Raw genomic sequence first — 25258 nt, 5'->3', positions numbered from 1 at the left:
TAGGTATTTTTCTTTAGTTCAGTGACTTTGATTTAAAAAAAAATAAAAAATAAAAAAAACAGTTCTTGCTTTGGGCTATTTCAGATATTCATGTAACCAGAGGAAGTTGTGGGGACAGCAGGGAGTTATTTCACCCTGCGCTGTAAAGGAACAGAAAGGGAACTTGCCTGCGTGCTGAAGCGTGGTCACGGGTGTGCCTGTGCTTAGCTGGGTAATGAGTGCTGTCATAATGTTCTTAATAATGTGAAGAGTACCAGAATACCCCTACTGTATCCTGGTGTGTGTGTGTGCGCGCGCAGCCAGTCTATCGTGTGCGTGACAAGAAGGTGGATTTCCCTTCCACCTTTCAAACAAAGGCAGGAGGAATGCTCTAGCTGAGCAGGCTCTTTCCCTTCCGACCCCTGCAGGTGTCTGTGAAAGCTTGGAAGTCTGGGATGGAATCGCTCTAACAAGTGTCAGCTTCAGCTGAAGCCATCCAGCCTGCTCTGGGGGGATTTCACCACCAGTCTAGTGATGCTTGACTAAAGAGGAAAATACGATTTCAGCATGCTGAAAGACTTGTAAGTAGTACAAAAGCCATACCTGGGCTGGACACAGTTTTATTTTTCTCCTTGTGGGCTACTTCTGGTTGTCATGAGGAAAAGTAGGTTAGTCCAAAGTTGAAATTCAAGTGATCACACTGTGATGTAGTTGGGGTTCTGGCCTGGCTCTGTTCTTCCTCTGTATTGTACTGTGCAATTAGCTGTCAATGTCCTGTGACATCCTGTGTTGAAATAACCTGGCTTCTGACTGCTGTTACCATTTTTGCTTTTTCTTTATGTGGAAAGGCTTTTTCTATATTTGGTATCTCTGCTTTTTGTCTTTCCTCCTTCTCTTATTTAAGAGACGGAGAGGTTGGAATAAATGGTCCTCAGGGAAGAGAGGATTTTGTGATAGCACTGGGAAGTAATTTCAGAACTTGAAGTTAATGTTTGTTGCTGTTGTCATTCATTCCTGAATCGACTGGTTAGTCATTGGGAAACAGAAATTAGTAGAAGAATGAGATGAAGATATTGGGGAACAGTCATTACAGCGTGAAGGGCAAAAAAAAGCAAGTAGAGGAATGGAGCCTTGTATGTCTAAGAGAGGACCCAGAAGATGGGAACTTCTGGCCTCTTCTTGAAGAGTTCAGCTATCCTTTGGGCTTAGGGGAAAAACAGATTTTACCAGAAGTCTTGGATAGCTTGAAATTGAGATAGGAGTGACAGTAAAAACTGCACATTTTGCTTATGCAGAAGTGAAAACCCTTGCTTTCCTCCCAGAACTAGTTGTAGAAAGGCTATATCATAGGAGTAATATTGGTCTTGCCAATCATGCCCCCTTTTCACCTTTCCTTTTTAATTTAAGCTCCCGAGAACTCAACTGATGCCTGAGTTTAGTAGGTTTGTTTCTTTCCAGTGAATGTAGCAGTATTAAGATGTTCTGTAGGCAGAGTTACATCTTTTCCTGCTTTTGCAACCCTTGTTGTCTTAATTCTGTTTTATATTGAACAGATGCAGCTTTATGATTTAAACAGAATAATTTAACTCAGGAAGATCAAAATCTGCTTTATTCTTTTGATGGAACTGTCTTTGTAGCAAGAAGTGATAGTAAAATTTTCTTGAACTAAAATAAACCAAAAACTTGTTAATCTATATGTAAAAGAAAAAAAATACCATAGTATCTTGGCTGCAGTTGTAAAGCCTCCTTTGTGATTTAGATCACTGTGATAGGGAATGGCAGTGCTTGGTGCTGCTGCCATTTAGGTGTCTGTTATTGCTGTCTATTGGGTTCCTCAGTCATTGAAGTCCTTGGCTGTTACAGTCTGTATGCAGAGCACAGTGCTACCTGAGTTTTGTTCTGTTACTCGCGAGTTCCTTCAATAACATTTACATTCTTAAATAACATTTATTTGTATGTTAGAATATTATGAACAGTAAATATGGATTCATCAAATATTTCAAAGGATAAAAATAATTATTCTAGCTGCTGATATGGAAATAGATTTGATTCTTGATGCTGCATTATGATCAGATTAATCATGCTTATTCTCCTTGTGATGTGAGGAGAGCAGCCTCAACATCTTAGGCTTTTTATTGTGATACTTCATTTAAATATAATACATTCAAATGACATGAAGGCTTTTGGAGCAGTAACTTGTGAAGAGCCAAGTCTTAATGTCTTAACCTGTTAGGCAATGGTGAGACTTTATCCAGGGGAAAGCTGACTACATTTGGAACAAATAGTGGAAGTTCTAGAGGAATGTAAATGCAGCATCAACTGCAAGTCTATAAAACAGAGGCCTAGAGCTGTTTCAAATACAGCCTGCTGTGTGGCTGAGCTGGGGAGTAAATGAGGGCTCACTGTGTTTTGGCACCGAGGCTCATTTGGCAGCCCACCTGTCTTCTCTTATCTTGGCTAATGTTCTCTCAGTCTGTGTGCTTACATAGGGACCGCTTAAATTTCATTTGTTCGGTATCTACCTGAAACTGTGATACAGCAGAAACTCAAAGATATTTGTCCTGTGCCATAGCAAAGGAAGAAACTCTCATTTGTTTTCTACTGCTCTGGTACAATCTATTAAAATGATCATACAACAGATCAAATTGTCTAAGTTTCTATCATTTAAAATAAAAAAAGTTCTTCTTGTGTAAGACCAAAAAACTGAATCGTGTTTCTTTTCAAGGTTTATTATTTCAGTCTGATTCATTTCCTGTTTTTCTGCTAATGTACTGACAAAAGCAGAAACAAGTATCCTTCAACTGTTTGTCTGTAAACCTAGGAAATATGTAATTCACTGTATGACAAGTGATTGTGTATGGCTGTAAGTGGTGCGGAGGTTGATGCAGTTCTTCCCTGTTGGTCCCTGGTCATGTGTTTCCTTCCCTGGCTGCCCCAAGGTTCCAGTGTCTATAGGTGGCAGTTCTGCTCAGATATGGGTGAGGGGGGGAGTAAGTTGCAAGTCATGATGGCTTGTTTTTTTTGTTTTTTTTTTAATTATGTAGGAACAAGGAGTTAGTAAGATTGGAATAAAATTAAATTACTCCTTCAAAGTCAGTGTTTTTTTCAAGCCGTATTTCATTAGACTTCTGGGCTCATTACCATAGAAGCTGTTGAGGTTTCACAGCAGTGAGATTTGATATTTATATGAATAATAATACAGAAGGTTAATGATCAGAAGATGCTAGATCATACTGGCAGGGAGGTTAGCTTAGTTTTGTGCTTGAAAGTAGTCTTACGGGAGTTTAGGCTTATGGCATGGGCACAATGGAGGATTTCCTGCACCCTTCATCTCCACTGAGGAGCCTGGTGTGCTCTGCAGACGCTGTCCTGGTGAAATCCAGTGTTCTGTGTAGTGTGATGGGAGTCAGGACAGCAGATGGGTATTCAAATGACAGTGGACTTTTTTCATGGTTACTGATACCTGGTATGTATTAAAATTCTGTTAAAAGATTTGTAATGCTTGAATAAAATAGATTTTTTTAAAAAATGCAATATATATTAAAGATATAGTGAAAGAGTATATCATACATGAAAGCTAAATCCCATTCCTTCCAAGAAAATGCCTGGGAAAGATAAAGACACTTTAGACAGAGTATTTTTCATGATGCTGTAGTTTATGTTCTAATTCACAAATTCATGAATTAGCAGACAGATGGAAGTTTGCAGTTTCTTTTAGAAAACATAATCAAATGAAGTAATTGCTGAAATGGCTTTTTAATTAAATTTGGGATTACAGCAGTCTAGTATTTAAACCTTTTTCAAACTTGTATTAGTTGGATAATGTAGAAGGCTTTGTCATGTATGTGGTTTCCTTTCTTGGTTAAAGAAGATTACTACTCCAAGGAGAAGCAAAAGCAAGGCCTTCACTCTTCTAAATACTTTCCATAGTGAACATTTCTGTGTAGGTAGGGTTATATCAGATGCTTAACTGAAGATAACTTCTGTCCAGAAGTATCTGCAGTTTTCTGTTACATTCTATGAAGCTGGTACTGAAGTGTTAGGTATTTCAGAATTGCCCTTGCACTTTGTCATCAACTATTTGTCTTCCTCGCTGTGTGGCTTCTCAAAGGGTGGGATAGGCATGCTCTCGGATGGCTTGGAATGCCCCTCTTCCTCCCCCCCCAGGCTGCCAGACCTTGGCCTTCTGCTGAGCAAAGAAAAACATCAGAGTTCTCTCTTCAGCAACGTCAGTCGCATGGAAAACATTATATTGTAAAATTAGCAGTTGATTAAAAAAGAAAAGCATAATACTTTAGTATTATTAGTATTATTACATATATATATTTAGTATTATTACATAAAGTACTGGTGTGGTATGTGGGTATTTGAAAGAGACTATGGGGATAAGTTTGAGGAAGGAAAAAACATGCTTTATTTCTGCTCCAAACAGTAATGGGATTTATAAATGTTTTTAAAGATGGCCATGGTGATGAGAGAGAGAACTGGTGTGCTGCATATCTAGAGTTCAGGCAGTTGAGAACACATTGAAAACTTGCTGTGGGTTTAAGGTGAGAGGTGATGGCCTCAAGTTGTGCCAGGAAAAAGTCAGATTGGATATTAGGAAGAGTTTATTCTCATAAAAGGTGGCCAAGTACTGGGATGTGCTGCCCAGGGATGTGGTGGAGTCACCATCTCTGGAGGTGTTCAAGAGACATGTAGGTGTGGCACTGAGGGATGTGGTTTTGTGGGTGTGGTGGTGATGGTTTGACAGTTGGACTAGATTATCGTAGTGATCTTTTCCAACCTTAATGATTATATGGTTCTAATGCTCAGTGCTTAGAGGAAGAGGCTGGCAGTGGGTATGACCTCCAGACTAACTGAGATATGGTATGGTCCCCTCTGCCTCTGTGGGAGTTGAGCAAGGCACGGTACATCAGCCCCAGTCTGCATAGGAGGTGTGATGTTCTGTTCTCTTAATGCTTTGTGTTCTGTAAACTGCACAGGGAAAACCATACCTACATGTGTGCAAAGTGCATACCGTAATGGAAGTTGTCTTGGTAGGTTGTCTTTTTGACTAGGGCTGCTGCCATGAGATAAGCAACAAAGAGTTCGTCTTTTTAGGAGGTTATAGCTCTGTGTATACAATATTTGTGACTATCAGTATTTCCTGTGATGAAGTTTGGTTAATATTTCACGTTGCAAGGGCAGGCTTTCAGATTTTTTTATTTGATTTCAGTGAAAAAATAATTTATCTGAAATCTTTTTTTTGTGGCTCAACCTGGATACAAACAAAAAAAGTAAGTGCCCAAATGTTGTTTCTGAGGTTCTTAATGCTTAAGAATATAATCCCTTGCAGCTGCTCTGCTGAAGTGATACAGTCTGTGTTCTGGAGCAGACGTGGCTATCTCTTTCTAAAAAGAAGCCTCTGTCTTAATTCCATCAGCAGATTTTTAGGAAATTGTTTTGAGCATTTTCTTTTGAGTGGTTGGTATGGCACCTAAATTTCTAAATGTCTCACGTACAACTGGCCTTTTTCAACAGAAGAAAATGGACTGGAGGGAAGATTTGCTCACAGGTATTGTCTTTAAACCCTGCTAAGTTGTCCTGACCAACATCTGGACCAGCCCAGCCTTGTGTGGGTTTGGTTGCTGGAGGAGGAGGGCTGGCAAGGCTCAGTGAGGCTTAGCCCTGGATAGCCCTCTAAGCTACCAGCTGGTGCTGGTTTCTGTGGGAGCATGGATTTATGTCATGGTTCCCTGTGTTCTCTTCCCCATGGCCCCTAGTATGAGCAATGCTGCAGCATACTGTAGTCCTTTTCAGGGAAGATATTCTTAGAGATTTGTTTTTGTCTTTAGAAACTCATTGGCCAGTATTAATCAAATGTGATATGGGGATGGAAGTCTCAAAGAGAAGCTAATTCTAGCTAATGCCAGTTAAGTCTTCTCTTTTAGTGTTTGCGCATTACTAAATTGTATAAAATGAATATAAGAGAACATTTTTATGCTCTAGCCACAGAAAAAGGTATTGCTGACTTTTAAATATTTATAGAAAACAGCTCCCTTTTTTGAAGATTGCTGGGGATAAACTTAAGGTAGAAAATGGTAGGACGAGAAGTCTGTGGTAGCCTCACTTGTAGAGTGTATACATGGTGTTTTGGGCAAGGCCCCTGTAGTCTTCTGAGTGTTTGTTTTTCTTTGTACCTGTCTCTAGACATTAAGGAGCAGTTTTGCAAATAGCTACTACTGCCAGTGCTTAGCAGAATCTTTGATTGTATATTGTTCAATGAGGACACAAAGCAGCCCTACAGCTTGAGCATCCTGCAGTGTCTTTTTTCAGATGGCAATTTTGGCCTTAGTATCTGTTTCTCGGTTTGCAAATTAGGAGAAATAGTTTTCTGTTGCAAAAATTACTATGAAGATTTCACAAGAGCGCTCCAAAGACTTTGTTTTAATATTTTTAAAGCCATTAGTTAGGTTAAAAATATCTTACAGACTTGTATGGTATTTGTGAATTCAGTGTTGTATAACGTTGTTGTAAACCAAAAAGACGTACAACATGTAAGGTATGGGGCCTCATTTGTTAAGAAGATGAAGAATGAGGCATCCATGGAGTGAGGCCAGCTCCAGAAAGATCAGTCTGCCTGTGCGATCCTTTGGGCAGCTCAGCAGCCAGACCCAGAAGTTAGGACACTTCTGTCAGCCTTGGTGCCCTTCTCCCTAAGGTCTGGCAGATGGCTGCTAGAGCACTGAATACATCCTAACAATGGTGGTCTTCCAGCCTCTCCTACCAGAGTTGGTGCACATGGTTTTGTGACTGTACCATGTCCTTGCAGGAAGCAGCCAGCTGCTGGTGTAGGAAGCAGCTGGCCTCAATTAGTGCACACATCTGCCTCAAGCAGTCCTGGCAGTGGGGATGACCCAGAAGTGGAGCAAGCATCGGATACTCGTCTCCAGCCTTTATACGAGCCGAGATTGGTCCAGCGCTTGTATTGTGCTGCAGTGCATCTGTGACACAACCAGTGGGTGGACAAGGGATGGTGGATATTATGTTTATGGATCACTTTCATTGCTCTACCTTGAATTTTTGAGTACTCACGTGTGTGATGTTGAGCATCTCCTTAACAATTTTGTGCAGCTTTGTGTGCACATCTTCGCAGTGTGTGAGATGGCACTGTGTCAGAAGCAGGTAATGTATTTGTAAGGACGAGGGCATTCTGGAGGGTAGAAAAACTTTAAGATTCTTTCTTACATCACTTGTGATGTGATAATGATGGCCTTCCTGTGCTGCCACATAGGGCATGGCTGTGTCAGGCTCTTCTGTAGCACAGTTAAACACCTTATGGGAAATAATGGAATCTGAATGGAAAAGGTTTCCTCTTGATGTTCTAGGATAGATATACTAGACAAATTAAAGCAAATTGGAAAAGCTGCTGGTAAGGCAGGAGGATAAGGTGGGAGGTATAGGTGTTGTGCTGCTGAAAAACGGACTTGATCCACAGTTGTGCATTAATTTACTTCTTTGTTATTGAGCCAGGTGTGAGGAAGAAGTAGAAAATGCTGCTTAAGTCTCTCAGCCTGGTCTAAAATAATTGCATATATAATGGAGAAAAAGGCAACTTTTAAAAACTTTCACATTTTTTTTTCCTACTGTCTTGAGAATAATTGGTCCCATTTCCTCCTCCCGGTCATTTGTGTGCTGCAGTATCATTGGTGAGGTGAGATGGGTGAGTAAACAGTATTTCAACCAATGTGCCTGTTATGCAGAATTATGACTTCACTGGTAGTGTATCTTTCACTCCGCCCATTTCATATTTCTTCTTTCTTTTCTTTCTGCCCTCCTATGTGTCAGCAGCAGAGCTCTCATGGATTGTGTTTCTGGAGGTGAGTAGGTGACTCTTGGAGGGTGTTAAATGGGAGGGAGCCAGATTGTATCCAGGCAGTTAAATCTTAGAAACTTGCTGGTTGTTGCTGGCACGTGTTTCTGTTCTGTTGAAAAGCCACAAACAGAACTGAAGCAGCTGTAAGCTCTAATGGGGAAGTGTGGGCAGATACAAACTACTCCGATTACATGAAAGCGTATACTTAAACAGTCATATCTTTCTGAATGTAGCTGCTATCTTCTTAGCATGGAACGTCAGCCTGACCAGTTATGTAAAAAGGCTTCGCTCTGTGTATGTTTCAGTTTGAGTTAAAGCTTGCTTAGTATGAGTAAATAATGGGAGTCCTGTGATGTGAGACAGAACAGTTCCTTTTGGAGGTGGTCTTGTGACTGATAGCGGAGTTGGTTTGTAACATCATTATTCTAGTTTGTGTTTATTATTCATATTCTCCACCTATTTTAATACTTTTGAATTTGTCTTGGCTTTGTGCATGCTTAAATTCCATTGCACAGCTCTCACAGTAATACTGCTGTGGTAGCTATGAGGTGATCTGCCAGAGGATTCTTCAGGCCAAAAGTTTGCAGCAGAGCCAATCTATTGCTGTGTGCAATTCTAAATGGTAAGGAATCATTTATCTCCCTTCAGTTCCGTGTTTAAACACTTTCAGTCAGCAGACCTGAAACTTCTAAATAAGTATTAGGTCATAAGAATTAGTACTTTAATAACTTACGTTGCATTATGATTAGAATATCTCACTTCTAAACTGTTAGAACTTTTGTGCATTTTGTAGGCCTCATTTCTTAGGTGAGATTACTGAGTTTCAGACTCGCTGAAAAATGAATTAATCCTTGCTTTGTACAGTGGAAACAGATGTGCAAATGGAGTTTTTGCAGAGGACTTCCAGTTTTCAGTAACAGCAACCGTGTTATTCTCTGTACTGGCGCAGTTACAGCACATGATTCATTTTGGTCTCATGCTGTAGCAAGGAAACCGCATGCATCTCGCAGCGTAGCGAGGTTAGAGAAGCACGTTTTAGGCTGAATGCAGAACAGCTATCAAGGATACTTACTCATTCCATGGAAGTCTCCTCCTGCATTTCAGAGCAGGCCTGGGGAAAATGAATCTCTTGCACAGATGTTTCACCTTTGCTGGAGGCAGCTCTGTGCTGCCTGAAGAATCAAGCTGATGGTGATACTCCATTCTTGAAACTCGGTTCATTTGTATAATTTGTTTTCTCTGGCTGTTTCCCTGCTGTCCACCTCCAAAATTTACACCACATTTGTTGAATTTGTTTCAACAGACAGTGGGAAGGGCTGGCTTGGGATCAGAGCCTGAGTTCATACCTGTGCAGAACTCCTTGCAGCTGAGGGGAAGGGCTCCTGCTGCGCTAACTGGAATTTGTTAAAAACCTCTGGCATAGTTTCCCAGTGCACTGGTCTTTTTGGTCATTGATCTGGTCTTGCTGGGAGATGGTGAACACAATCACAGGTTTGTCCAGATCACAGTCCACCGTGTTGGAATTGGAGGCTCTTAGAGAACTCCTGATAACGGTGGGTGCTGTTTGATAATGTCACTGGGTTATCTGGAAGTTAAACTTTGCCCATTGTGAATGTGAAACTTGAAGCTCTTTGGGTTTGGTTTTCATTTGAATGTCTACATTCTCTCTGGTTTGTCTGGTTTCTCTGTTAGGCACTCATTTTTCTCCCAGGAGCTGTGAAGTGAAATGTTGCTATCCTTGAATGTTGCTTGCGTGCAGGTTTGTAAAAATCGCATTTTAAATCTGTGTCGGCTGTTGCAGCCTTCTGTTGGGATTTCCCAGGTTGATGTGGCACCACCTCAGGCAGAAGTGCTGGCAGCAGAGGAAGGGGCTGTTTACTGTAAATGCGTGTGGGCAGCTGGGAGTTGTGTGGGAGGATGACTTGTGAGTCCTTAAGGGGTGGCTGGGTGCCTTTTCACCTATAGACCTGGCATATCAGCTTTTGGTGAGCGTGCCTTGGTGTCTGCACACAGCTCGTTTGGAGCCAGTGCATACCTTTGAAGGAGAAATTAAAAACATTTCTGGTGTTGGACTGGAGCAGGGGTGACCCCTGGTAGCTGTAAAATGCTGAGGGAATAGAGGAGGTGTTTGAGTTCAGATCTGAGATCTTACAGGGTTGCTGTGTGTTCCCCAAGCAGCCAGCACGGAGTGTTCTGTGACCACCATCGGGACAGCAGCATCTGCCAGCTGCTTCAGGAAGCCCTCCCTCCATCATAAGGGAGCTGTGGTGTGTTCCGGCTGTTGGATTTGACTCTCAGAATAATTCAGATATCTGTTTCTTTCTTGAGGCATCTGCTTTGTGTTTGGAGATAGATGAGAAGACAAAGGTTGTCCTGTCCCCCTCCTGCCCAGGGCAGGCTGCATGGCTGGTTGATGGGGTGTGCTGGTGGGGCCTCGCTGTGTCCATGGTTGGTGCGAGGATAGGGATGTGCCACTGCTCTACCACCTTCTCAGCACTTGCCTACACTGCTCTGTCCTCCTCTTGGCTCTGCCTGGTGCGCAGTTTACCTGTATCCTAGCAAATAAATCAGCTGCACTGGGAGGCTCCGTGTGGCCGAGCCTCCGTCTGACAATCAGAATCTGTCCTCCCGCTCTTCCTGCTCTGCTGCATTTGTCTGCAGACAGGGGAATCTGCGTGAAGTCCCTGTCATGCTGTGTGTGTAACGCCTGCCAGAGCATCTGCTGGCGAGGAAGGGCTGACGTCAGCAGAGCTGGGGCGAGGTTTTGCATTGCGCACATTCAGTCACCTCGTTCGTCGTGGGCGATGGCTTGTTGGAACCGAAGCAGTTTGCAGGGGGGATAAATCAATGTGAGTGCCAGTTGTAGCCTGATCTGCACTCTGTCTTCTGTGTGTAGAAAATGTACCTGTCGACTGAATTTCCCCATTTATTACAGGCATCTCAGGTTATTTTATAAATATTTGTGCCTGACACAGTTGGTGTGCAGGATGCTGCTTTCAGTTACTTAGCTGGGTTTGGTTTTAACAGCTCTCTGGTGTTCAGAGAGAGGATGTTTTTCAGGAGCAAACTAAGTGCGTTGCTTGAGGGTTTCTCCCAATGTTAAAACTAAACTAGAGGTTTTTAAGCAAGAAAAAACATCTGTAATTTGAAATTCACAATGATTAACTTGGAAGTAGGAAGAAGGCGGGGGCTTAAAGGCACTCTGTGGGTTCATGATCTTCCAGAGAAAGCAGTATTTTATTTTCAAGATAAGCAGAGGACTGGCTTTGTTACTGCCGGTTAAACAAGTATATCTGGCATAGAAATAATACCAAAGCCTGTGTGTTAGGTTCAGCGTGAGCTACTTGTTTTGTCTGAGATGTGTCTGGTTGCAGGCAGTTTAGGAGAGCTGTGCGTGAGGCGATCAGAGCAGGACGGGGTGTCAGTGTGACAAACTCCAACTGAGCAGGAGGACTGCAGCTGATATAAAAATAAATAAATAAATAAATAAACAAGAGCTGTTGGAGCTTTTACAAACAGTTTACTTTGTCTTTTCAAGAAAAATTCATCCCGACACATGAGGACTTCAGCTCAAGTTCAGGTTAACTAGCAGTCTTGGCCCGAGGCAGCGTGTTCTGCACTAATTCGGTTCACCAGATCAGTTGTTTCTGTGATCTAGGAAGCTTTTAAATCTGACTTCAGATTTTGTTTTGTTTTTAAGGCTTACTAAATACCGTACTGAGTTGAAGACATGAACCAGCATTACTGTTTGAAAACCACAAAGCCTGCCTTTACCTCAGAACCTGAAATAGCACAGTTGGAAGTTATAATTAGCGTTGAAGCCGTTTTCAGTAACGGAGAAAATAAACACAGCAGTTTTTCTAGGAATTGTATTGTGCTTGCTTCATTTTTATTTTTTTTTTATTACTTGTAATTGTTTGAAATGGGTGCTGTGTCACGCAAAGGGACCTGTCCAGTGATGCTTCCACAACTGCTGGGGAAAAGCTCTTTAGGATGGTGCTGTGTGAAGAGGAAGGTAACAGCCAAGCGGTTGTGCTGACAGAGCTGCTGGAAGGAAGGTGTGAGGCTGCATGTAGGGGGGGGGAGTTGGGGGTGAACCCCCTCAGAAACATAGAGACAGGAAACTGTCTTTCAGAAGTGGGGCTGGGCCATAGGTATGTAGCTTGCTAATTCTAGGAATGGTGTGAACAGAGCAGTGCAGGTATGCCATGACCCACCCTTACTCTCCTTTCCAGCAGAATGTTGCTCACAGAATGTTGCAGCTGCACTCCTCTACCATCGAAGGAAAATTATGAGAGGGTCCTGTACATTTTTTCTGACCTTATATCCTAATATTAAATGTGTTAAGCACAGCCTTTGAGTGTTTTAGTTTAAGCGGCATGATACAATTTCCTGATGCTACAGAAAGCTAGGACTTCTGCTGGTGGCATTAGCTCTGCACGAGCCATGACGTTGTTGGCATGCAGACCTGTGCTGTGTGGGAGTGCTGCAGAGATTCACCATCTCCTTGTTGCTCTCCCTTAATGGTCATTAATGAGGCACTGAGGACCAAGGAGGTTTCACAAGAGCCTTTGAAGCTGAGTGGGTGCCCTTCGACTAACACTTCTAGCTGTTTCAAGCAGTGGAGTTCTGCATAAAGGAAGTCTGCTTAGCCCCGGGTCTGCATTATGGTTACGCTGCTCTGCTGTCAGTGGAAAAATATTTGGAAAAACTCGCATCAGCCAGGCTAAATCCTGCTGCATGCTGACACAGCCTGTTTTTTTGGCATAGTGTGTGATGTTGTAGGTAGTATAACTGTGCTGGCAGAATAGCTTCTCCTGTTGGCACGTACTGTATTTCCAATATAGGTGCAGCATCAGATGTCCTTCTGATGGCCACTATTCAGCTTTTTCTTCCTTTGTGCTTTTGAACTAGCATTTGCACTATTTGTAATGCCTGTGGAGTCTGTAATTCTGGATCATTCCCCTTGTCTTGTTCCATCTGTGCTGATCAGGCTCTATCTTTTCAGTCCAATCTCTTTCTAACTGATTTCATCTCGGTGGGGCTGGAAGAAACCTTTCCATACTTGTCCCCAAAATAACATGGTAAGGTTGAACTTTTTACCTCATCTATTGGTAAGCAGAGGTCTGTGTGTGTTATGGCTGGCTGTTTTGTCTTTGCTGTCCCTCGGTGCTGTTCCCATTTCTCCCTGCATTAGGTTAGGCTGTGCGATAAGTTCCGTGGTACTTCTACCGCTTCCTGACGCCAATGGTTTTTCTGGAGGCAGGGAGTGTTTCCTGTCTGGAAGCTCAAAGCAGTGTTCCTGGCAGGAGGGATTATTTTTGTTTCCCTGGCGAGGACCTTTCCCTGTCTTTGTTTTTGTCTCTCTAAGTTGTTTGTTCTGGTTTGGTCTTGGTCTGTTTTTAAGATGGCACAGTTTAACTAGAGTTGTCACTGAACTAAATCCATCCGCACAGGACTTTTGTAGCTAATGTTTGTGTACTGGCTTGGTGAATCCCTATGCCAGGCAGCAGTGGCATTGGGTGCATTGCTCCAGTTTGTGCACTGATTTCACTTCTTGAGTGAAGTGGCTAGCTGTGCTAGTGCAGGGATGCTGTCTGACAGATTGCAGTGTTATGGCATCAGCCACAGCAGAGTTAAGAAGTCATAGTTCCTGCCTTTGCTGTGGACCTGCTGTTGCTGGCATGGCTACCATGGGTTGTTCATTCAGGTCTCCAGGTTCTTCATAGAATTGTATCATAGAATGGCTCGGGTTGGAAGGGACCTCGAGGATCATCAAGTTCCAAACCACCTGCAGGGCCACCACCCTCCACATTTAATAGTAGAGTATCCTGTATTTCTGAGTCTCCTGCTGAATTATGTTTATCACAATGAATAATTGCTTTTTACAGAGCCTTTGATCAGATGGAACCATGTGCAGAAGCTGTTGTCAAGTTGAGGTGCACTTCAGTCACAGCATCTTAAGTTGCGGTGAGCTATCCCACTGCCTTGCAGGATCTGTGACCCAGTTCGGATCCATGCCATGGTGAGGCAGCACACCTGGCTTGGTCTCAGAGAGAGTTCAAGACCTTTAACCTCATTTCCTTTTAAAGTTAGTTTTAAGTATGTTATACGTGTTATCTGTGTATCCATTTTGCTAATAATAATGGGTAAAATAGCACTGGAGAGCTGGAAATCATGCCTGAATACTTTCCAGTGCTTCTTATTTTGAGGCAAAGATATTTCAAGATGGTATTTTTTTTCTTTTTCTTCCCCACCCTGAAAATAGGTGTTAGGTCTGCCAGAGACAACTCAGAAGGGCGCTGGAAGATGCTGTCTGTTGGTCAGCTGTTCACTAATGCCTTGCTTCAGTGCCAGACAAACTCCTGTCTGCTGCTGCCAGATTGAATATTAAATTGGAGCCAGGACCTGAGATCTGTTACCTCTTCTGTACCCTGGCTGCCATCTCTGCAGTGTGGTATGCGGAGCAGAAGCTGTCCAGGCTTCTCTGGAACTCCTGCTCTTGGTTTTAGATCCTGCTGCTGTGATATTTGTCCTGCCTTACAGCGGGGTACGCGTTACTTTGTTTTTAGAGTAGGACATGCTCTGAAGATTACTTGAAAACGAAAATGTCTCAGAATTTGATGTGTGGCCATTGCTGTCTGAGCAGGCATGATTACAGGCCTGAAATTACGTCTATGTATTCTGGAGGTTTGCAGAAGTCTGAGTTATTTTCATTTTGAAGCAGTTTTTGTGTAAAAATGACCTAAGCTCTCAGAAGTGTTGCAATGGTTTCCACTTGCAGTGTTGGTAATACTTGCAGAACTAAACATTCTGTTACTGTTTCACTTCTCTGAGTATTCATTCTAGTTGTTTTGCAGTATGTAATTTAGAATAAAAAGCAGCTGAAGTAAATCCCAAGGCAGAAAGTAAATCCCAGTAGAAGTTTAAAGAGCAAAACCCAAAGTGGGGAATAATTGCTTTGGACTATATGCAGAGCTTAAAAAAAATCCAGCATTGAGTTTTTGTTCTGAGCAAAGTAAACGTGATTGGGGATTATTTTGATGTTGCTGATCATTTCTTTTGTTTCATTTATATTTTTCTTAACACTGCATGGATGGAGGTATCTGGGTCTGTTAATACCTTATGAGCATTCTCAGAAGGAGGAATTTAAAATGAAGTTCCCTAGCTCTTCTGTGTTGATTGCACCTAAAGATGATTAAGAATTTAAAAGCAGAATTTACAGTATATTCTTTTAGGGTGAGAGTTTGGTTTTTAAGTGGTTTTGAGGGTTTTTTTTTAATTCTGTGTTTTTTTCATTGTTGTTGCAATTGTTTTCTGGTATTTTGGTGTTTGTTCTGGGTTGTTGTAGTTGTTGTTGTAGTTGTTGTTGTAGTTGTTGTTGTCCCAGGCATGGCAGACAGTCATTTGTCCATCCTTTTTCAAAAGGATTTGCTCCCACAGGCCAACTTTCTTACTGGCTTGATGGACAGAATGAGTACCAAGTTAAAATGAAAGCATTAACGCAGTTGGATTAAAACCCCTTTTTGGTGCGTCGGCAGCTTGGGCAGTTTTTAATCCCTCAGTGTTGCTTCCACTTTCCAGACTGCCTGCCAGCCAGATGTTTTAGAGCATGACTTCAGCGTCTATATATATAAACAAATCACTCCACGGAAGTGAAAATACATGCCCATCATAGCACAAATTAAAAAAATTGCCAGCATCTATGCAAGAAAGCATTGTGTCTGTATGAGGATTTTAATGGTTAAAACAATAAAATACTTCTGGTGAAGTTTTGTTTTTCTCCCCTCTTTTTTTCTTTTTTCTTTTCTTTTCCCCTCTAGGGTTTCCAAGATTGGTTTGAGTTGGCTGAATTTGGTGTACATTTGCTTACAGTAGCACCATAGTGCATAGGATCAGCTTCTTTTTGTCATTGCAGTAAGAGAGCATGGTTGGGCTAAGGCTGCTCTGCTCAGGTAGATAAGAAAAAATTGATCCTGTTAGTCTTCCCTGCTACAGATGTAGGCTGGGAGGTTCATAAATAGAGCCAAGTCTCACTGCTGAGCTTTTGGTTTCTGTCAGCCATTGTGCTTGACGGATCCAGAAGTAATGCTGCTGGTTTGGAAAATTAGAGTATATATTATTTAAGGAATCCTATTGCATTTGTCATCAACTGTACGTAGTGGGCCCTTAGAAGACCTCTGCATTACCATGACTGACCTTGCTTATAATGTGCATCTGTGCAGAAGAAATCTTTTAGTGGGCGTCTGAATTGTAGAGGAAAAGATGCTTCTCCTCTAAGCTGCTTGTGCCTGATTGCGGAGTGTTTTTCTGGAGTTTGAAAGGACAGTGATCAAAAAGCATCACAGAGCCCCAAAACAGTCAGGCTTTGGGGAGGCCCATGAACTACTTGTTCTTCTGTGTAACTGCTCTCCACAAGGGTAAGGGAGTGGTCATGTCGGCACTGGCAGCGAGCGTCATTCTGACTTCCAGAGTGAGCTGAGCAGCTTGCAGGACTTCCTTTCCTAGCAGCAGCTGTCACAGACATATGATACGGGATGTGTTGCGCAGTCAGTTCTAAGGAAGAAGTCTAAATACTGAAGGCTTTTCCACTGTTAGGATTGGTTGGTCATGTGCTACGTACCAGTGTGAGTTTTAAAGCAGAACATGATGTATCAGTTAACTTTTGTCAATTCTGCAGCAGGTGCTCTGCAGGACTGTGTGTATTTTAATCCCTGTCAGTCTCTTGACTTGAGTGGCTGGTCAGAAGGACTGTCCCAGGCTCTGAGCCCAAGTGGGTCTGCTGTCTGCGTGCTTCACTGTCTTAGGAACAATCGTGGCTTTGTTCTGTAAGTGAAAATAACATTTCCATATAATTGACACGAGATTGTAAAGAAAAATGAACTGTAATCAAAGTAAACTGTGAGGTGACGATGATTACCATGCAGCGTTTAGGGTTTTAGGAGATCTCTGCTGCACAAGTGCTATTCATATTAAGTAATGTATAATTGTAGCTGTGTAAACCAAAATTCTTTTATAGTATGATTTGGGATTTGAAGTAATGCTTTAGACTTGAAGTTGATAAGAGAAACCACAGTGTTTCTTTTTAATGTTTGTTGAAAGGTATTTACAAACAGAGCTCTTGTTCTGCTTCAGTGATCACCCAGCTGAGGTGTAGGTTAACAGCTGAAAAGAAATGCTGCGTGTCACCTGGGAGCAGTGCTGGCCTTCCGCCTGCTTTTAGTGTCTCATAAATATACTTTCGTTTAATTTTAACAAAATGTTGGTTTTTTTCCAAGCCTGTCCTAATCATTAGAAGATTTATAAAGCCAATTGACTGTGTGTTAAAGAAATTTTGGAACGGGCTGCCCAAGGAGGTGGCTGAGTCACCATCCCTGGAGGTATTCAAGACATGTTTAGATGCTGTACTGAGAGACATGGCTTAGTGAGAAAATGTTGGTGGTAGGTGGATAGTTGGAGTGGATGATCTTGCAGATCTTTTGCAACCTTGATCGTATGATTTCCACATGTTAGAGCAAATCCTTTTCCTCCTGGGAGATTTCTCACTTTGCTTGTGTCAAGCCTCTATTCTGAGAGGCTCTCCCTTCCCAGCAGTGCAGAAATAAGGGCTGCCCCCTGTTCTGCTCGTCAGTGCTGTGCTGAGAGGGATGTGGCCGTCATCTTGTTGGCGCCTCCAATTGCGGCAAACACGAAAGTGGAGTTGGGAAGTGCCTGGAACAGTGCTTAAAAGCAGAACTTACTTTACTGAAATGGTTCTGTTTGTTTAAAGTTGATATGTAACTTTTGAGACTTGTCTTGACATTTCTAAAGATTTTGACAAACTTGTCTTTTGAACAAATGTGAATCTGGGAGTCTCTTTTCTGAGAAATGGCTTCCATGCATCCATCAGTGAATCTGCCATAGATATAGAGAAGTGAGAGCCTAATTAACTAAATAATGAAGTAATGTGCACTTTGAAAAAGGTCTACTGGTAATAGGAGCTCTGGTAACTTAAGGAGTGGTCTGGTCTCTGTCTGAAGCGAAGCATGTGTGTGTGTGGAGGGGGGCATGAATGTGGAAGTATCTTCCTGCACAAGTGTCTGAAAGATCACAGTTACTTTCTGCTCAGATCAGTTTTGTAAAATGTAAGCTTGCTATTCTGGTACCCTCTTTCTGAAAAAGAGAAAACCACAATGAAGGAAAATTTACATTAGTATACACTTAAAATAGTCTTATGCAGCTCAGTGTGAGGTGAATGAATTATTTAGGTCACTTTGACTTTGCATTTTATATCCTGGCATACTGTAATACATCACTGTAAGTGTTTGGTAAGCACAGGGTTTTTTTTCTCCAGATCTGGGAACTTTCTCAAAGCTTGAGATTTTTTTTTTATACAAATCTGTTAACTTAGATTGAACGATCTTATTAGTTTAATCCAAATAATGAAACTCCTTAATTTTACCTTGTATTAGAAATCAGAGTTAAAAGGCATCCCGAAAAAACCTGCAAACTGAAATTAAATATCTTTATAATCTTGTAAACATTGAATGGCGAATATGTCACTAATTGTTGTAGTTTTTGAGGGAAAACACTGGAATTGTTGAGAAAACAATTGAACTGTTAAGATCTTTGAAGGGTATACCTCAGTCTGTATTAATTCTCCATGCTGCCAAACTTTGAGTGAACCTGTTCAAAGGCAGTAGGGTGTATTCTTCTAGAAGTCACGAGACAAAGTGCTCTTTTTTTCTTCTCAGTTTAAAAACTACTATGGAATGAATTGATGTGTAAAGAATGCCTGTTAGAGCTATAAACTTGATTGATATTTAAAAATCCTGTGCATTGGCTTCTAACTTAGTAGCTTAAGCTTTTGCATACGTTTTACTTCTTACTCTGTTTTATTTTTACAGTTCTTACACTGTGGAGTAAACAAAAATGACGGTGTGTTTTTCTGATGATTTCTTTAGATGTTTACAGATCTTTGTACATATAGAACATCGTAAACTAGAAATTCCAGGATACAGAGAGATTGCAACAGGAGATGTTCATTAGAAGAGGGAGGCAGAAGCAAGCGTCACATCTGTAGGTACGTTGTCTGTGGGTAAACTTTGATTTCTGGGCTTTTTTGCTAAAGCTGTCTGCTGGCTGGGGGAGTACATCTCGCAGAGAGCAGGAGAATGTGGGTGTTGGGTGTTACAGGTGTTAAAGGAAGCTGTTATTTGTTAAGTTTGATCAATAAATAGCATTCAACTTTCAATATACCAACACCAAGTTGATGGTTGGTTAAATCGCCAGGAGGAACAGATGCATAGGATAAAGGATGCAACAGGAAAAGTCAAAATCTGTAATTTAAGCACCAGTGACATAAGGCAGTACTTAAGGATTTTAGTGATCACATAGCTGCAGCTATATTTGTGGTCTTTTCTGTTTTCTTACATCAACGTTTAAACCTGCTGTCATGTTGCAAAGCTGCATGTACAGCTGGCTGGGAATGCCTTCTTTGTGATTGCTGTGCCAGGTTGTGTGTGTGAAGAGCAGGCAACAGGCTAAGCTGCTGTCTCTGTGTTTGAAGGAGTTAGGGACAGAATGGTAGTCTTCTGCAAATAATTAGCCTGTGGAATTAGGACTTTATTGCTCTCTTCTTGCAAATTCAATAGGATTAAACTTGGTTGTCTTAGACCATTTCTCAAGAAATTTTAAAATTGGTGAGGTGCTAAAGTTACATTGCAGAGAGCCATACTAGAAGACATTTTTCAGTCATCTCAAAGTAGAAAACTTAATTTGTAAGATTTTCTCATTTCCTTTCCCTCTTCCCTCATTATATGGTTAGCAATAGCATTTACTTAAGACAGCGTGGCCAACAAGAGCTATAAAAGGGAATAAATTGGGTATAAGTGGAGGTAGTTTGCTGGGGAAACCTATTCAGGAAACGCAACTGAAGGAACATGCAGAAAATAAGTGCTGAGTTATGTCTATAAACGAGTTATGTCAATAAGCGTCATTTGTACTTATGGAAATCTTTGAATTAAGTGTTTTTGTGCTGTGGGAAGTTGACTTGTGGTGGTCTATGGCATGAGAGGAACACAAAGAACTGCTAGAATCTTGATTTGTGGTAGGGTTTTAGGCATGGCAGGAAGCCAGAAACATGTTTTTATGTGATCTGTTATGTGTTTTGAGGAAGTGTTGAAGACAGTGGTGAACTTATATTTCTAGGAGTTGAGTGCTTGTTAATCTCTTTCCCATACTAAGTGCTTGTGTATCCAGGTCAGAAAGAGTGGCACAAAATTTGGAATGAATGCTGCTGCTCAGAGTCAGATTACTGATAGCTGTCATTCTAATTGAGCATCTCAGCTCCTTTGAAATCTTTTGATTTCACAACTCGACTTTTCACACAGCATATCTATTCCGTATGGGCTCGTTGTTACTGGAATAATGCAGGCATTGTGTTCTCCTGCTGTACAGAATGAAATACTTTTCTTTCTTCTGTCAGCAAAAATATGCAGATGCTGTGTTGGGTTGGACAGCATGAGAGTTGTCGAGGGCTCCATATTACACCAGCAAGGCTTTTGTGCTTCCGTTCAGCTCTGATTGTAATTAGTATTGTAAGATTTGTCTTCATTTTTCTCTGTAATAAATCATTTGCCATGTCTTTTCAGCAGTCATCTTCAAATGCTACTAAAAATGACAATCCAAAATTACTGCATAGGGAAGAATATGGATTTTTCAACTAACCTTGTGCACTTGAATCTAGAGAGTAATTGATGCTTGTCTCAAAGTATCTGGCAGCTTCTCTGTTCAGTAGTCCTGACAGAATTTCAGCCTTCTTTAGAAGAGCATGAGAGACTGCTTATTGGATCTCTCTATGCAAAGAGAACTGTAGGACTTAGTGGTTTCTTTAGAGCATGGGAGAATCCGTGTATTTAAAAAATAAAAATAAAAATGAACATCTGTTTAACCACCAGAACTGCTATTTCTTGATTTTTGTACATATTTTGGAACTAACAAAGATGGCTAAAATATGCATTTTTTCCTCCCCAGAGAAAAGAAGGGGGGAATGGTCATAGTTATAGACTTGGTTGGGTTACTCTGTTTTTTTCCTACTTTGGTTAAGGAAAAAAAAAAAAGCAAACACCACCATCTTGCTTGAAATAAATGCTTTGATTTCTGTTACTGTCCTTCATGGATTCTCCTGGCTTGATGAGGATGTTATTTTCCACTGTCCTGGTAGTACCAGCACAGTACTAAGTAGTTATAACGTAGTTACAATCATGCTTTTAAGTGTATTTGTGCTCTTCTAGACATACAAACGGAATTTATCAAAAGCATTAGGCTATGATTTGTGTGTCTTTAGTATATTTCAGACACTACCTACCAACTGCAAACTGATAATACATACAAAAGTATCTATGATATAATGTCAATATTCTATACAAAAAATTATTCCCTTTTATCCCTTTGGGCAGTTTTGGACATTGGCTGGGAGGAGTCCCTTGTGAAACAGTCCTGAAGTGCAGAGGGGACCAGGAAAGCTGGAGGTTCCTCAAGAAGGAAGCCTTAAAGGCAACAGGAAGTGGGCAAAAAGTAGGATCTTCCACTTTATTGGATGTAGTGGGGAACGCTGTCACCAGATGATCCCAGCGAGGATCATCTTGAGTTCAATTTGATAGCATGTGTGGGACGATCTAGACAGCATGGGTTCGTGAAAGGCAGGTCCCTCTTGATCAACCTCATCTCCTTCTGTGAGAAGGTGACTCAGCTGGTGGATGAGGGAAAGGCTGTGGATGTAGTCTACCTATACTTCAGTAAAGCCTTTGAATCTGTCTCCCTCAGCATACTCCTGCAGAAGCTGGCAGGTTGTGGCTTAAACAGGTGTACACTTCTGTGGATATAAAAGTGACTGGATGGCTGGGCTTAGAGAGTGGTGGTGCTGGTGACTCTAGTCACTAGTGTTTGCTCCTTGGGGTCAGTATTGGGGCCGGTCCTATTTAATATCTTTATTGATGATTTGGATGAGGGAATTGAGTGTACCCTCAGTGAGTTTGCAGATGATACCAAGTGGGGAGAAAGCATTGATCTACGGGTAGAAAGGCACTACAGAGGTATCTGGACAGGCTGGATCACTGAGCCGAGGCCAATTGCCTCAGTTCAACAAGACCAAGCGTAGGGTTCTGCACTTTGGTCACAGAGTGGCTGGAAAGCTGCATATAGGAAAAGGATCTGGGGGTGTTAGTTGATAGCTGTTTGAAAATGAGCAAGCGGTGTGCCTGGGTGGCCAAGAAGGCCAATGGCATCCTGGCTTGTACCAGAAATAGCACAGCCAGCAGGACCTCTCACTACAGGAAGGACATTGGGGTCTTGGAGTGTGTCCAGAGAAGGGCAGTGAAGTTGTGAAGGGTCTGGAGCACAAGTCTTACGGGTAGTGGCTGAGAGAACTGGGATTGTTCAGTCTGGAGAAGAGGAGGCCCACTCTCTGGGAAGGAGACTTCCAGGAAGACTGTGGGGTCTCCTCCTTGGGGATGTTCAGAAGCTGCCTGGCCATGGGCCTGGGCCCCCTGCTCTGGGTGTGCCTGCTGGAGCAGAGGTGGGACAGAGAGGCACAGAGGGCCCTGCCAGCCTCGGCTGTCCTGGGGTTCCTTTTGGCTAGATTTTAGGCTGATAAACATTCCCCTCCTAAGAGAACATTGTTATGTTCCTGAAACTGGCTTTATTTTAGATAGACCCTGGGAATAAAAATAAGAATTTTTTTTTGATAGTGTTCCACAGAGATTTTCATGAACACAGTGGCTTTTTTTTAATCTTAAAAAGGAAAAATTAAAAAAAAAAAAAAGACTGAGTGACCTGCAATACAAGACTTCCCTTTTAACAAGTGTATGTGTTGTTGTGCTTTTCTTTGAAATTCTGACACCTGAGTGAGTAGCACTCCTGTACTGTACAGCTGCCCAGAGAGGCGGCATGAGTATGACCATCCCGACTGTCTGACCTAGGTCTAAAAGTGGTCTAAAGCAGTCTGGCTATGCATGGCTGCAGTGGCTAGGGGCTGCCTGGGAGCCTTTTCTGTGCGTTCTCTGGGTGGGGTGGGGAGGGAAGGAGATTGCTGCTTCTAGTGTCTTGGCTCAGTCATCCTGGGGTTAGGGCTCAGGTGTGCAACACACAGCATCCGGTGTCTGATTCTGTCATACTGAAGTGAAATCATGGAAACCCACAACGCTCCTTCCAGGGGCATAAGATGGGAAGTGCCGAGGAGAAAAGTGGTGCCATCAGGTGCAGCATCCAGACACACACTGCTGATGTTCAGTGAGAAATAGCTTTCTTTTGTTACAATGCCAAGAATTCCTCTTGTACAATGAAGCTACCAAGAAGTGGCAATACTTGCATATTTGTGCAAGTTGGTGGTTTTGGTTGGAACTGATCTGCTACTTGTTGTAGAAGGTCTCCTCTGTTAGGAAAATGGGAGAACATCTTTCTGCCTCTTTCCTTGGAGCAGTTCCATCAACAGTTCCTTGCCTTGTACAGGGAGATTAGCTGACTGTGTGCTGGGAATTCGTTTTTTTTTTTTCTTAAGTTTTGGTTTTTACTTTAAATATCATGAAAAATTCAAATGTCATCACCTTAACTCTGGTCTTTGCTTGAATTGCAGTATGGAAATTGAATGGCAAAGCAGCATTGGCTGTCACTCTGCAGCTCTGTTTCCTGAAATATTCAGGTGCTTTACATCTAAATATGCATCTGCGTGCTTCTCTGCAAACCCTTAGGATTTGAGAATATCATAAGTTGTTTAGCCACAGTGACTTGTTTTCTGTTGATTGTCTAAGTGAATTCAAAGCACACAGAAATTCTTTGTTTGTTTTATTTAACCTTATACGTGACCTGATCACATGTAAAGTAGAGGAAACAAAGTTTCCAATGCTTATCGGCTTGTTAGCGTGCGTTATGTAAGAACTGGTTATACATTTACTTAATTGTCACCTGGGATTATGGTTATTTCTATACACATGCATGCACATCCCTAGAGAGCAGGGGAGTAAAGTTGCCTTCTCAGCACCGCTTAAGAATAAAGATGTTCCTTGCCCCCAGGGAATTTTCAGACTCCTTAAGATGGGAAGGATGTAATGGGTAGAAAAAGCAGACAGAAAGAAATACTGGGTGAGAAGATTGTACTAATATGAATAACAGGCCATTAGAGCGTCAGGATCTTTCAGATCCAAAAGTGATGTTCTTCTAATCTCTCTCTTCTTTTTTCTCTCCTAATGTAGGAGATTCCTTTGAAGAATTTGCTGCAAACAAAGATACGTGTGAATTTTCTGCATGACTTCTATACTGGATTACATAATATTAGGACTTCTGACTCTGTTTTGATCCTTAAAAATGATTAGGTTTGTATATGAGATTTAACCCACTTCTGATGAGTGATCTAGACATGAGTTTACATCGGCAAATGGGCTCTGATCGGGACCTCCAGTCTTCGGCTTCCTCTGTGAGTTTGCCTTCTGTCAAAAAGGCACCAAAGAAAAGAAGAATTTCCTTGGGCTCTCTTTTTCGGAGAAAAAAAGACACAAAACGCAAGTCTAGGGATCTGAATGGAGGTGTTGATGGAATTGCAAGCATTGAAAGCATTCATTCAGAAATGTGTACAGACAAGAACTCTATTTTCTCCACGTGTACCTCTTCCGACAATGGAACAACCTCTAGCGGCAAGCCAAGCGGAGACTTCATGGAATGCCCCTTGTGCCTTTTGCGGCACTCCAAGGACAGGTTCCCGGAGATAATGACTTGTCACCATAGATCTTGTGTGGATTGCTTGCGTCAGTATCTCCGGATAGAAATTTCTGAGAGCAGAGTTAACATCAGCTGTCCGGAGTGCTCCGAACGGTTCAATCCTCACGATATCCGTTTGATACTGAATGATGACATCTTGATGGAAAAATACGAAGAGTTTATGCTTAGGCGATGGCTAGTTGCTGATCCTGATTGTAGGTGGTGCCCAGCTCCAGACTGCGGGTATGTTTTCCTCAGTGTCTGCAAAAAGTGACAGCATAAATGGATAACACGCATAGCATTACGCTTTTTGAAAAGTGAATTGCTTTCTGTAGTATTTCGTTGTGTTGTGTGAGTGGGTGGCAAATAGAATTTTCATTTTTAAAAAGACAACAAATAAACCCACCACAGTCATCGTGTCTCTCTCCTCCCCCTGCCCCCCCAGCTCTCAGTTTTATCTCGTGCAGTATTCCTTTTTTCTGCACAGAGAGAATTTCAGTAATGTAATGAAATGCACTGGTAGGTGGATGCTGTGTATTTCTGCAGGGAAAAACTTCAGGTGTGCTGTTAAGGTAAGGGCACAAAGCTCTGACTAAAAAATGTTGACAACCAGGTGGCTGTAGTTTTGACTTAGTCCATTTGTTTGGATTTTTCTTAGAAAAGAAAACAGGGTATTTCTGTTCTGTTTTT

The 25258-nt window shown here is 41.9% G+C and overlaps 1 protein-coding gene across 4 annotated transcripts in view; it reads left to right on the top strand.

The window, feature by feature from the left end:
* The first annotated feature begins 385 nt into the window (after positions 1–385).
* The window catches only part of RNF19A (ring finger protein 19A, RBR E3 ubiquitin protein ligase), a 43429-nt gene continuing 18556 nt past the window's right edge, over positions 386–25258 (top strand). Inside the window, exons 1-3 of one of the 4 annotated variants that reach the window (XM_010709178.3) lie at positions 386–560; positions 18781–18899; positions 24067–24811. In XM_010709178.3, coding sequence (XP_010707480.1) covers positions 24195–24811 — 617 coding nt within the window. In that variant the 5' untranslated portion in view covers positions 386–560; positions 18781–18899; positions 24067–24194. Of the gene's footprint in view, positions 561–16507; positions 16666–18780; positions 18900–24066; positions 24812–25258 lie in introns of those variants that run through there. The other 3 variants (XM_010709179.3, XM_003205214.4, XM_031552898.1) reach the window with 3 other exon arrangements.

The sequence above is a fragment of the Meleagris gallopavo genome, chromosome 3 (genome assembly GCF_000146605.3).
Source record: "Meleagris gallopavo isolate NT-WF06-2002-E0010 breed Aviagen turkey brand Nicholas breeding stock chromosome 3, Turkey_5.1, whole genome shotgun sequence".
NCBI classification, from domain to species: domain Eukaryota; kingdom Metazoa; phylum Chordata; class Aves; order Galliformes; family Phasianidae; genus Meleagris; species Meleagris gallopavo.
Note: the sequence above shows the minus strand (reverse complement) of the source record. Positions and strands in the feature narration are given on the sequence as shown.